The 13,070-nt window shown below is 52.8% G+C and overlaps 1 protein-coding gene across 5 annotated transcripts in view; it reads right to left on the bottom strand.

The window, feature by feature from the left end:
* Window positions 1-13,070, bottom strand: part of AMBRA1 (autophagy and beclin 1 regulator 1) — a 667,981-nt gene that overhangs the window by 305,062 nt on the left and 349,849 nt on the right. For all 5 annotated transcript variants that reach the window (XM_069221711.1, XM_069221710.1, XM_069221709.1 and 2 more), the window contains one exon: window positions 2,156-2,266. In XM_069221711.1, coding sequence (XP_069077812.1) covers window positions 2,156-2,266 — 111 coding nt within the window. The remainder of the gene's footprint in view (window positions 1-2,155; window positions 2,267-13,070) is intronic.

Here is a 13,070-nt window from a genome sequence, read left to right as displayed (position 1 = left end):
TCCTGCATCTTCAGTGTGGTGGGTAGGGACTCCTGCCCCCACTGGACTATGCTGTGCCTTCTAGACTTGGTCCCCTCTCTCCACTGGTCTTCCTTCACAGGAATCCACACCTGGGGACTTGCAGTCTCTTCTGGGTTTTGCATTTCTTCTCTTTTCTTCTTTGTGGGTAGTATGGGGGAAAAATCCACTGATTTACTCCTTCGTTCCTGGTCGCTGGGGGTCTTGTGGTACTTACCTCTGTAGTTTCCTGGTATCCCCAGCTCTCCTCTACACACTCCGTTTACCTGGGTCGGAGTCCCATATTTGTATTCCAATATTTTAGTATATGGTTTGGGCTCCCCCTAGAGTCACTATTCACTATTGCGCTTTATACTGTTTTACACTGTTTTCTAACTGTAGCCTGTGCCTATCTCTAACTGCTAGTGTGTATATACACAGTGCGTTTACTCACCTGCTAAGGTAGTATTGCCTCTACAGTATTTTTGTTATTGTGTTACAATAAAAAAGTACCTTTATTTTATAACACTGTGGTTTCTTTCATGTGTCTAAGTGCTGTGTGACTACAGTGGTATTGCAAGAGATTTGCATGTCTCCTAGATAAGCCTTGGCTGCTCATCCACAGCTACTAGAGAGCCTGGCTTCTAGACACTGCCTACATTTCATTAAGAGGGGATACCTGGACCTGGTATAAGGTGTAAGTACCTTAGGAACCCACCACACACCAGGCCAGCTTCCTACAAGAAGTGGTTTATATCAGTGTTCATTACATGCATGTTCTGGGTTCAGTGTGCCCAGGGCAGGCTGCCTTAGACGTAGGGCATTAGTTTCTAGGAGGGCACACAGGGGCCATGCCAGGATGCCGCAGACCCTCACATTGCAACACTAAACTAGGGACCCTAACGTAGGGGCACTCTTCCCCTGTGCCATGTTTAATCCATGACACACAGTGCTAGTGACGTTGGCTGCGGCTCCTGGTATAAGTCACGCCCCTCTTACACAGCAATGGACTGGACACACATGGCTTAATCTGTGCCAGCCCGGACCAGTGGGTAAAGTGTGCAGGGTGCATGAAACAAAGGCAAACAAAAGCAAACAAATCCATTACATTATATACTAACCCTCTGTGGCAGCACTGACCAATGCCCTCATTGGATTAGAGGCAGTACTGGCTTTACTCGAGCACGGTTATGTGAAAGCATGAACAAGGCACACACCCCTACCCCCTACTCTCCTCTATCACCAGTGACCCCTATACTGTATGCCAGCACTAAGCCAGTGCCCCACAGTGCAGTCTGTCGCGTTCACCTGGGTCAATGATTCCCAATGCCCTCTCTTTACTTCTGTTCGTGGTTCTCATTCCTGTGTCAGCCCTATCCACCATCAGGGGAGGGGCACTATTCCTTGTATGCCAGTCCAGACACAATGACCTCACAGAAAAAGGAGCACTTCTCCTATGACCTGCAAAGTGTGGGGACCCTCTTGTGTCTGTGCTACCACTGGGCTGTCCCCATGGTGTGAGGTCCTTGTCTATTAACTACAAGGACAAAGGGGTACCTCATTCTCTCCTCAGTAGCACTGACCCTAAGTACAACCCTCCCCCGCACTGTAAGGGCGGTCTTGTCTCTGCTAGCACTGGGCTGTCCTCATGGTGTGAGGTCCTTGTCTATCAACCACAAGGACGAAGGGATACCTCATTCTCTCTGCCGTAGCACTGACCCTAAGTACCACCCTCCCCCCGCACTGTAAGGACGTTCTTGTCACTGTGCTACCACTGGCCACTGCCCCATGTGTAAGGTCTTTGCCTAATAACCCCATGGTCGTAAGGATACATCCCACCCCCTCTCCGTTGCAGCACTAACAAACCCCCTTGCACTAGAGGCCCTCTTATCTCTGTGCTAACCCCCTTTTCCCTGTCATTATTCCAATTGCTGGCAGATAAGTTTTAAGGCCTGGGCAAAGTGGTAACTGTCCTCTGCCCCCACCTTTCAAGTGCCGTCCTGGAGGAAGTCAACCTTATTTCTTTCTAACCTCTAGTATCTATTCTATTTCTCCACCTAAACCTCTCTCCCTCCCTGCCACCCTCTACGTGACCCTCTCTTGTTCTACTTGGTGTCACCATAAGGGTGCGACGAAGCCGCAGCGCGAAGCCCCTCACCGTTGCTGATTTCTGGCAGGTCGAAGCTGGTGAAGTCCCACCACTGCAGCCGGTAGGTGGTGTTTGCGATGTTACTGGCAACAGCCGACTGCCCGTCTCCGATGACTGCACCTGCAGGGGGGGCAAAAAGAAGACATCAGTGGACTGTGGGCATGCTGGACAGGGCTATTAATATTCAGTAGACTGTCAATCAGAGCAGAGGCCAGGGACCCCAAAGAAGAGCAGAAAGTACTTAAAACACCGAAAAATCCAAGGAGACGGCAGGGGGGTCATTCCCACAACCAGCAGGCGGTCATACCCACAACCATAAGATGGCAGGGTGTCCCTCCCACAGCCTGCACACGTCAGGGTGCCACGCCCAGAGCCAGCGGACGTCAGGGTGCCACGCCCAGAGCCAGCGGACGTCAGGGTGCCACACCCAGAGCCAGCGGACGTCAGGGTGCCACACCCAGAGCCAGCGGACGTCAGGGTGCCACACCCAGAGCCAGCGGACGTCAGGGTGCCACACCCAGAGCCAGCGGACGTCAGGGTGCCACACCCAGAGCCAGCGGACGTCAGGGTGCCACACCCAGAGCCAGCGGACGTCAGGGTGCCACACCCAGAGCCAGCGGACGTCAGGGTGCCACTCCCACCGCCAGCGGACGTCAGGGTGTCACTTATACAACCCCCACATGTCAGGGTGTCACTTCCAAAGCCAGCAGACGTCAGGGAGTCACACCCACAACCAGCAGAGGGCAGGGTGTCCCTCCCACAGCCTGCACACATTAGGGTATCAGTCCCACCGTCAGCACACATCAGTGTGAACCTCCCACAGCCCGGAGACATCAAGGTATCACTCCCACAACCAGCACGCATCAGGGTATCACTCCCAACACCAGCATATCTCAGGCTGTCACTCCCAAACCCAGCAGACGGCAGGGGGTCACTCCCACATCCACAACCAGCACATCTCAGGGTGTCACTCCCACTGCCAGCACACATCAAGGTGTCACTCCTGCCCACCAGCACACATCAAGGTGTCACTCCTGCCCACCAGCAGACACCAGGGTGTCACTCCCACAGCCAGCACACATCAAGGTGTCACTCCTGCCCGACAGCAGGGTGTCACTCCCCCTCGACAGCAGAGTGTCACTCCCCCTCGACAGCAGAGTGTCACTCCCCCTCGACAGCAGAGTGTCACTCCCCCTCGACAGCAGAGTGTCACTCCCCCTCGACAGCAGAGTGTCACTCCCCCTCGACAGCAGAGTGTCACTCCCCCTCGACAGCAGAGTGTCACTCCCCCTCGACAGCAGAGTGTCACTCCCCCTCGACAGCAGAGTGTCACTCCCCCTCGACAGCAGTGTCACTCCCCCTCACCAGCAGAGTGTCACTCCCCCTCACCAGCAGAGTGTCACTCCCCCCTCACCAGCAGAGTGTCACTCCCCCTCACCAGCAGAGTGTCACTCCCGCTCACCAGCAGACAGCAGGGTGTCACTCCCGCCCACCAGCAGACAGCAGGGTGTCACTCCCGCCCACCAGCAGACAGCAGGGTGTCACTCCCGCCCACCAGCAGACAGCAGGGTGTCACTCCCGCCCACCAGCAGACAGCAGGGTGTCACTCCCGCCCACCAGCAGACAGCAGGGTGTCACTCCCGCCCACCAGCAGACAGCAGGGTGTCACTCCCGCCCACCAGCAGAGTGTCCCTTCCACAGCCTGCACACATCAAAGTGTCACTCCCATAGCCAGCACAAGTCACAGTGTCACTCCCATAGCCAGCACAAGTCACAGTGTCACGCCCATAGCCAGCACAAGTCACAGTGTCACGCCCACAGCCAGTAGACATCAGGGTGTCACTGCCACAACCAGCACATCTCAGGGTGTCACTCACACAGCCAGCAGACGCCAGGGGGTCACTCCCACAGCCATCAGGGTGTCACTTCCACTGCCAGAAGACGTCAGGGTGTCACTCCCACAGCCAGCAGACGTCAGGGTGTCACTCCCACAATCCCCACATTTCAGAGTGTCACTCCCATAACCAGCAGATGTCACTGTATCACTCCCACAACCAGCAGCTATGAGGGTGTGACTCCCACAACCAGCAGACATCAGGGTATCTCTCTACAACCAGCAGACTTCAAGTTATTGCTCCCACAACCAGCAGACATCAGGATATCACTCCCATAACGAGTAGACGTCATGGTATCACAACCAGCGGACATAAGGGTGTGACTCCCACCATCAGCAAACGTCACAGTATCATTCCCACAACAGGCAGGCGTCACGGTATCGCTCCCACAACCAGCAGACGTCAAAGTAGCACTCCCACAACCAGCAGACGTCAAAGTAGCACTCCCACAACCAGCAGAAGTCAAAGTAGCACTCCCACAACCAGCAGACGTCAAAGTAGCACTCCCACAACCAGCAGACGTCAAAGTAGCACTCCCACAACCAGCAGACGTCAAAGTAGCACTCCCACAACCAGCAGACGTCAAGGTAGCACTCCCACAACCAGCAGACGTCAAAGTAGCACTCCCACAACCAGCAGACGTCAAAGTAGCACTCCCACAACCAGCAGACGTCAAAGTAGCACTCCCACAACCAGCAGACGTCAAAGTAGCACTCCCACAACCAGCAGACGTCAAAGTAGCACTCCCACAACCTGCAGACGTCAAAGTAGCACTCCCACAACCTGCAGACGTCAAAGTAGCACTCCCACAACCTGCAGACGTCACAGTATCACTCCCACAACCAGCAGACGTCACAGTATCACTCCCACAACCAGCAGACGTCACAGTATCACTCCCACAACCAGCAGCTCTGAGGGTGACACCTACAACCAGCAGACGTCAGGGTATCACTCCCACAACCAGCAGACGTCACGGTATCACTCCCACAATCAGCAAACGTCACGGTATCACTCCCACAACCAGCAAACGTCACGGTATCACTCCCACAACCAGCAAACGTCACGGTATCACTCCCACAACCAGCAGACGTCAAGGTACCACTCCCACAACCAGCAGACGTCAAGGTACCACTCCCACAACCAGCAGACGTCAAGGTACCACTCCCACAACCAGCAGACGTCAAGGTACCACTCCCACAACCAGCAGACGTCAAGGTACCACTCCCACAACCAGCAGACGTCAAGGTACCACTCCCACAACCAGCAGACGTCAAGGTACCACTCCCACAACCAGCAGACGTCAAGGTACCACTCCCACAACCAGCAGACGTCAAGGTACCACTCCCACAACCAGCAGACGTCACGGTACCACTCCCACAACCAGCAGACGTCACGGTACCACTCCCACAACCAGCAGACGTCACGGTACCACTCCCACAACCAGCAGCTATGAGGGTGTGACTCCCACAACCAGCAGACGTCAAGGTATCACTCCCACAACCAGCAGACGTCACGGTATCACTCCCACAACCAGCAGCCATGAGGGTGTGACTCCCACAACCAGCAGCCATGAGGGTGTGACTCCCACAACCAGCAGACGTCAAGGTACCACTCCCACAACCAGCAGACGTCAAGGTACCACTCCCACAACCAGCAGACGTCAAGGTACCACTCCCACAACCAGCAGACGTCAAGGTACCACTCCCACAACCAGCAGACGTCAAGGTACCACTCCCACAACCAGCAGACGTCAAGGTACCACTCCCACAACCAGCAGACGTCAAGGTACCACTCCCACAACCAGCAGACGTCAAGGTACCACTCCCACAACCAGCAGACGTCAAGGTACCACTCCCACAACCAGCAGACGTCAAGGTACCACTCCCACAACCAGCAGACGTCAAGGTACCACTCCCACAACCAGCAGACGTCAAGGTACCACTCCCACAACCAGCAGACGTCAAGGTACCACTCCCACAACCAGCAGACGTCACGGTATCACTCCCACAATCTGCAGACGTCACGGTATCACTCCCACAATCTGCAGACGTCACGGTATCACTCCCACAACCAGCAGACGTCACGGTATCACTCCCACAACCAGCAGCTATGAGGGTGTGACTCCCACAATCAGCAGACGTCAAGGTATCTCTCCCACAACCAGCAGACGTCAGGGTTTCACTCCCACAACCAGCAGATATCAGGAGTCTCTCCCACAACCAGCAGACGTCAGGGTGTGTCTCCACAACCAGCAGATATCAAGAGTCTCTCCCACAACCAGCAAACATCAGAGATAACCTCCAGAATCAGCAGACATCAGGGAGTCACCCGAAGCAGACATCAGGCGGTCAGTTCCACCCCCAGAAGAAAAGTGTCACTCCCACTCACAGCAGACATCAGATTGTCATTTCATTCTCTGATGACACCAAGTGTAAAGCAGGTGTCAATAGACACTTCCACCCCCAGCAGACATCACGGGTCACTCCCAATAACAGAAGACCTTGAACATCTAGCCGATGTCAGCAGCCAATTACACTTTTTTCCAGACGTCATGATCTGAATTCCACCCTCCGACCCCCCTCACCCCAACACACAAATCAGTGATTGTAGGAAAGTACCCTCTTTCTTGGCATGGTTACCCCCATTTTTCTGCCTGTTGTCAGTGTGTCTGACTGTGTCCACTGGGTTCCTGATAACCTGGACCCCAGTGGTTATGCTTTCTCCCTTAAAACTTGTTAACTGTACCCTTTTCTCCCCACATTTGGCATACTGGTGCCCCCATGTAAGTCCCTAGTATATGGTACCCAGGTATCCAGGGCAGTGAGGTACCAGGGGATCCCCATGGGCTGCTTCATGTACTATGCCACCCATGGGGAGCCCATGCAAAGGGTTCTGCAGGCCTGCCATTCACCATAGGTCACTATATGTCACCCCTGTGGCAGGCCCTCCTAGCCGAGAGGGCAGGGTGCAAGTACCTGTGTGTGAGGGCACCCCTGCACTAGCAGAGGTGCCCACACAAACTCCAGTGCCACTTTCATGGACTTCGTGAGTGCGGGGACAACATTTTACACGTGTACTAGACATTGGTCACTACCTATGTCCAGCTACATGATGGTAATTCCGAACCTAGACATGTTTGGTATCAAACATGTCGGAATCATACCCCAATACTGTTGTCAGTACTGGAAGTATCATTGCATGCACTGGGGCTTCTTAGAGGACCCCTAGCATTGCTCCTACCAGCTTTCCAGGGTTTTCCAAGCAGCCCAAGCTGCTGCCACCCCACATTTGGTGCCCTCCATGCATAAACAAGTCCATACCGGTTCAGGGACCCCAAGTCCCTGCTCTGGCACAAAACTGGACAAGTGACCACTCCCCTATCCATCACCACCCCAGGGGTGGTGCCCAGAGCTCCTCCAGAGGGTCCCTGGGTTCTGCCATTTTGAATCCAAGGTTGGCAGGGACCTCTGGGAACATCTAAGTGGCCAGGCCAGGCACGAGACGTCAGAGCCCCCTCCTGATAGGTGATCACCTGGCTAGGTGACCAACCCGCCTTTCAGGGCTATTTAGGGTCTCTCTCTTGGGTGGGTCCTCAGATTCAGCTTGCAAGATTCCAGCAGGACTCCTGTGCAACCTCCACTTTGACTTCTAGCTACTGAAACCGCGACTGGACTCTCCAGGAACCCCAGGAATAAGACTCTTCTTGCAACATTGTTTCCACAGCTCCTTAAAGCTTCTGCAGCGTTTCCTCGGCTGTGCATCCTCTGAAGGTAGCAAGTCTGCAGTTTGCACGAGAACAAAGAGGAATCTCCCTTGCAGTGAAGGAGCCACTCCCCTAGATCCGCAGGCACCTACTGCAATGGCGACTGGCTGCGTAGATCTCCTCTCATCCTGAGCTGTGTGGATCCTGCATCACAGGTGGTGATCCAGAGGAGTTCTCTTGGTCCTCTCTGCCAGCTGTCCAACTTTGGTGGATGTAGCCCTTGTCTTCCCATGTATGACAGTACACCTGTACACTGCGTCTCTAGCAGCTGCCAAGGCTTGTTTGCATCTCCTCAAAGGGATCTTCAGGCTGCATGTAGCTCCAGTCCCCAGCACTCCTTACTGCTATGCACAGCCCTCTACGTGGTTCTCCTGCGGCGTGGGACTCTTCTTTTGTGTGCTGCGTGGGCTCCTTCTGTGACTTCTGTGTCCCCGTCCTGTGGGACTCCTGTGGGTGCTGCCTCTGCTCCTGTGGGCTCTCTCGGTCGCTGTGGGTCCCCTCTGACTCCCCCTCCTGGCCGGAGTCCTCCTGGGCCTTGCTGGTCCCCAGCAGCACCACTTTTCCACTAGCCGCGCTGTAAGGAAATGCCTCCTTGGCATGGTTGCCCCCTGACTTTTTGCCTTTGCTGATGCTATGTTTACAATTGAAAGTGTGCTGAGGCCTGCTAACCAGGCCCCAGCACCAGTGTTCTTTCCCTAACCTGTACTTTTGTATCCACAATTGGCAGACCCTGGCATCCAGATAAGTCCCTTGTAACTGGTACTTCTAGTACCAAGGGCCCTGATGCCAAGGAAGGTCTCTAAGGGCTGCAGCATGTCTTATGCCACCCTGGAGACCTCTCACTCAGCACAGACACACTGCTTACCAGCTTGTGTGTGCTAGTGAGAACAAAACGAGTAAGTCGACATGGCACTCCCCTCAGGGTGCCATGCCAGCCTCTCACTGCCTATGCAAGTATAGGTCAGTCACCCCTCTAGCAGGCCTTACAGCCCTAAGGCAGGGTGCACTATACCATAGGTGAGGGTACCAGTGCATGAGCATGGTACCCCTACAGTGTCTAAACAAAACCTTAGACATTGTAAGTGCAGGGTAGCCATAAGAGTATATGGTCTGGGAGTTTGTCAAACACGAACTCCACAGCACCATAATGGCTACACTGAAAACTGGGAAGTTTGGTATCAAACTTCTCAGCACAATAAATGCACACTGATGCCAGTGTACATTTTATTGCAAAATACACCCCAGAGGGCACCTTAGAGGTGCCCCCTGAAACTTAACCGACTGTCTGTGTAGGCTGACTAGTTCCAGCAGCCTGCCACACTAGAGACATGTTGCTGGCCCCATGGGGAGAGTGCCTTTGTCACTCTGAGGCCAGTGACAAAGCCTGCACTGGGTGGAGATGCTAACACCTCCCCCAGGCAGGAGCTGTAACACCTGGCGGTGAGCCTCAAAGGCTCACCCCTTTGTCACAGCCCAGCAGGGCACTCCAGCTTAGTGGAGTTGCCCGCCCCCTCCGGCCACGGCCCCCACTTTTGGCGGCAAGGCTGGAGGGAACAAAGAAAGCAACAAGGAGGAGTCACTGGCCAGTCAGGACAGCCCCTAAGGTGTCCTGAGCTGAGGTGACTCTAACTTTTAGAAATCCTCCATCTTGCAGATGGAGGATTCCCCCAATAGGGTTAGGATTGTGACCCCCTCCCCTTGGGAGGAGGCACAAAGAGGGTGTACCCACCCTCAGGGCTAGTAGCCATTGGCTACTAACCCCCCAGACCTAAACACGCCCTTAAATTTAGTATTTAAGGGCTACCCTGAACCCTAGAAAATTAGATTCCTGCAACTACAAGAAGAAGGACTGCCTAGCTGAAAAACCCCTGCAGAGGAAGACCAGAAGACAACAACTGCCTTGGCTCCAGAAACTCACCGGCCTGTCTCCTGCCTTCCAAAGAACTCTGCTCCAGCGACGCCTTCCAAAGGGACCAGCGACCTCTGAATCCTCTGAGGACTGCCCTGCTTCGACGACGACAAGAAACTCCCGAGGACAGCGGACCTGCTCCAAAAAGACTGCAACTTTGCCCAAAGAAGCAGCTTTAAAGAACCCTGCAATCTCCCCGCAAGAAGCGTGAGACTTGCAACACTGCACCCGGCGACCCCGACTCGGCTGGTGGAGGACCAACACCTCAGGGAGGACCCCCGGACTACTCTACGACTGTGAGTACCAAAACCTGTCCCCCCTGAACCCCCACAGCGCCGCCTGCAGAGGGAATCCCGAGGCTTCCCCTGGCCGCGACTCTCTGAAACCTAAGTCCCGACGCCTGGAAAAGACCCTGCACCCGCAGCCCCCAGGACCTGAAGGACCGGACTTTCACTGCAGAAGTGACCCCCAGGAGTCCCTCTCCCTTGCCCAAGTGGAGGTTTCCCCGAGGAAGCCCCCCCTGGCCTGCCTGCAGCGCTGAAGAGATCCCTTGATCTCTCATTGACTTCCATTGCGAACCCGACGCTTGTTCTAACACTGCACCCGGCCGCCCCCGCGCCGCTGAGGGTGAAATTTCTGTGTGGGCTTGTGTCCCCCCCCGGTGCCCTACAAAACCCCCCTGGTCTGCCCTCCGAAGACGCGGGTACTTACCGGCTGGCAGACTGGAACCGGGGCACCCCCTTCTCCCCATTGAAGCCTATGCGTTTTGGGCACCACTTTGAACTCTGCACCTGACCGGCCCTGAGCTGCTGGTGTGGTAACTTTGGGGTTGCTCTGAACCCCCAACGGTGGGCTACCCTGGACCAAGAACTGAACCCTGTAAGTGTCGTACTTACCTGGTAAAACTAACAAAAACTTACCTCCCCCAGGAACTGTGAAAATTGCACTAAGTGTCCACTTTTAAAATAGCTATTTGTGAATAACTTGAAAAGTATACATGCAATTGAAATGATTCAAAGTTCCTAATGTACTTACCTGCAATACCTTTCAAACAAGATATTACATGTTAAACTTGAACCTGTGGTTCTTAAAATAAACTAAGAAAAGATATTTTTCTATAACAAAACCTATTGGCTGGATTTGTCTCTGAGTGTGTGTACCTCATTTATTGTCTATGTGTATGTACAACAAATGCTTAACACTACTCCTTGGATAAGCCTACTGCTCGACCACACTACCACAAAATAGAGCATTAGTATTATCTATTTTTACCACTATTTTACCTCTAAGGGGAACCCTTGGACTCTGTGCATGCTATTCCTTACTTTGAAATAGCACATACAGAGCCAACTTCCTACATTGGTGGATCAGCGGTGGGGTACAAGACTTTGCATTTGCTGGACTACTCAGCCAATACCTGATCACACGACAAATTCCAAAATTGTCATTAGAAATTGATTTTTGCAATTTGAAAAGTTTTCTAAATTCTTTAAAGTCCTGCTAGGGCCTTGTGTTAGTCCCTGTTAGCATTTCTTTTAGAGTTTAAAAGTTTGTTAAAAGTTTGAATTAGATTCTAGAACCAGTTTAGTTTCTTAAAAAGTATTCCAACTTTTAGAAGCATAATGTCTAGCACAGATGTGAATGTGGTGGAACTCGACACCACACCTTACCTCCATCTACAGATGAGAGAGCTAAGGTCACTCTGTAAACTAAAGAAAATAACAATGGGCTCCAAACCTACCAAAGTACAGCTCCAGGAGCTTTTGGCAGAGTTTGAAAAAGCCAACCCCTCTGAGGATGGCAACACAGAGGATGAAGATAGTGACTTGGAGGGAAATTCCCCCCCTCCAGTCCTACTTAGGGAGAACAGGGCTTCTCAAGCCCTGACTCCACAAATAATAGTCAGAGATGCAGGTTCCCTCACAGGCGGGACCAACAACTCTGAAATCACTGAGGATAACTCCAGTGAAGAGGACATCCAGTTAGCCAGGATGGCCAAAAGATTGGCTTTGGAAAGACAGATCCTAGCCATAGAAAGGGAAAGACAAGAGATGGGCCTAGGACCCATCAATGGTGGCAGCAACATAAATAGGGTCAGAGATTCTCCTGACATGTTGAAAATCCCTAAAGGGATTGTAACTAAATATGAAGATGGTGATGACATCACCAAATGGTTCACAGCTTTTGAGAGGGCTTGTGTAACCAGAAAAGTGAACAGATCTCACTGGGGTGCTCTCCTTTGGGAAATGTTCACAGGAAAGTGTAGGGATAGACTCCTCACACTCTCTGGAAAAGATGCAGAATCTTATGACCTCATGAAGGGTACCCTGATTGAGGGCTTTGGATTCTCCACTGAGGAGTATAGGATTAGATTCAGGGGGGCTCAAAAAACCTCGAGCCAGACCTGGGTTGACTTTGTAGACTACTCAGTAAAAACACTAGATGGTTGGATTCAAGGCAGTGGTGTAAGTAATTATGATGGGCTGTACAATTTATTTGTGAAAGAACACCTGTTAAGTAATTGTTTCAATGATAAACTGCATCAGCATCTGGTAGACCTAGGACCAATTTCTCCCCAAGAATTGGGAAAGAAGGCGGACCATTGGGTCAAGACAAGGGTGTCCAAAACTTCCACAGGGGGTGACCAAAAGAAAGGGGTCACAAAACCTCCCCAGGGGAAAGGTGGTGAGACAGCCAAAAATAAAAATAGTAAAGAGTCTTCTACAGGCCCCCAAAAACCTGCACAGGAGGGTGGGCCCAGAGCCTCTTCACAAAACAATCCTGGGTACAAGGGTAAAAACTTTGATCCCAAAAAGGCCTGGTGTCGTAGCTGTAATCAGCCTGGACACCAAACTGGAGACAAGGCCTGTCCCAAGAAAGGTTCCACTCCAAACTCCAATCCAGGTAACACTGGAATGGCTAGTCTCCAAGTGGGATCAACAGTGTGCCCAGAGCAAATCAGGTCCACACTGAAGCTACTCTAGTCTCTGAGGGTGGGGTGGATTTAGCCACACTAGCTGCCTGGCCGCCTAACATGCAAAAATACAGGCAGCAGCTCTTTATTAATGGGACAAGTGTAGAGGGCCTGAGGGATACAGGTGCCAGTGTCACCATGGTGACAGAGAAACTGGTTTCCCCTGGCCAATACCTGACTGGAAAAACCTATACAGTCACCAACGCTGACAATCAGACTAAAGCACATCCCATGGCAATGGTAACTTTAGAATGGGGAGGGGTCAATGGCCTGAAACAGGTGGTGGTCTCCTCAAACATCCCAGTAGACTGTCTGCTTGGAAATGACCTGGAGTCCTCAGCATGGGCTGAGGTAGAACTAAAAACCCATGCAGCCATGCTGGG

Source organism: Pleurodeles waltl, chromosome 3_1 (assembly GCF_031143425.1).
Source record: "Pleurodeles waltl isolate 20211129_DDA chromosome 3_1, aPleWal1.hap1.20221129, whole genome shotgun sequence".
Taxonomy (NCBI): Eukaryota; Metazoa; Chordata; class Amphibia; order Caudata; family Salamandridae; genus Pleurodeles; species Pleurodeles waltl.
This window is presented reverse-complemented; position numbering and strand designations above follow the sequence as displayed.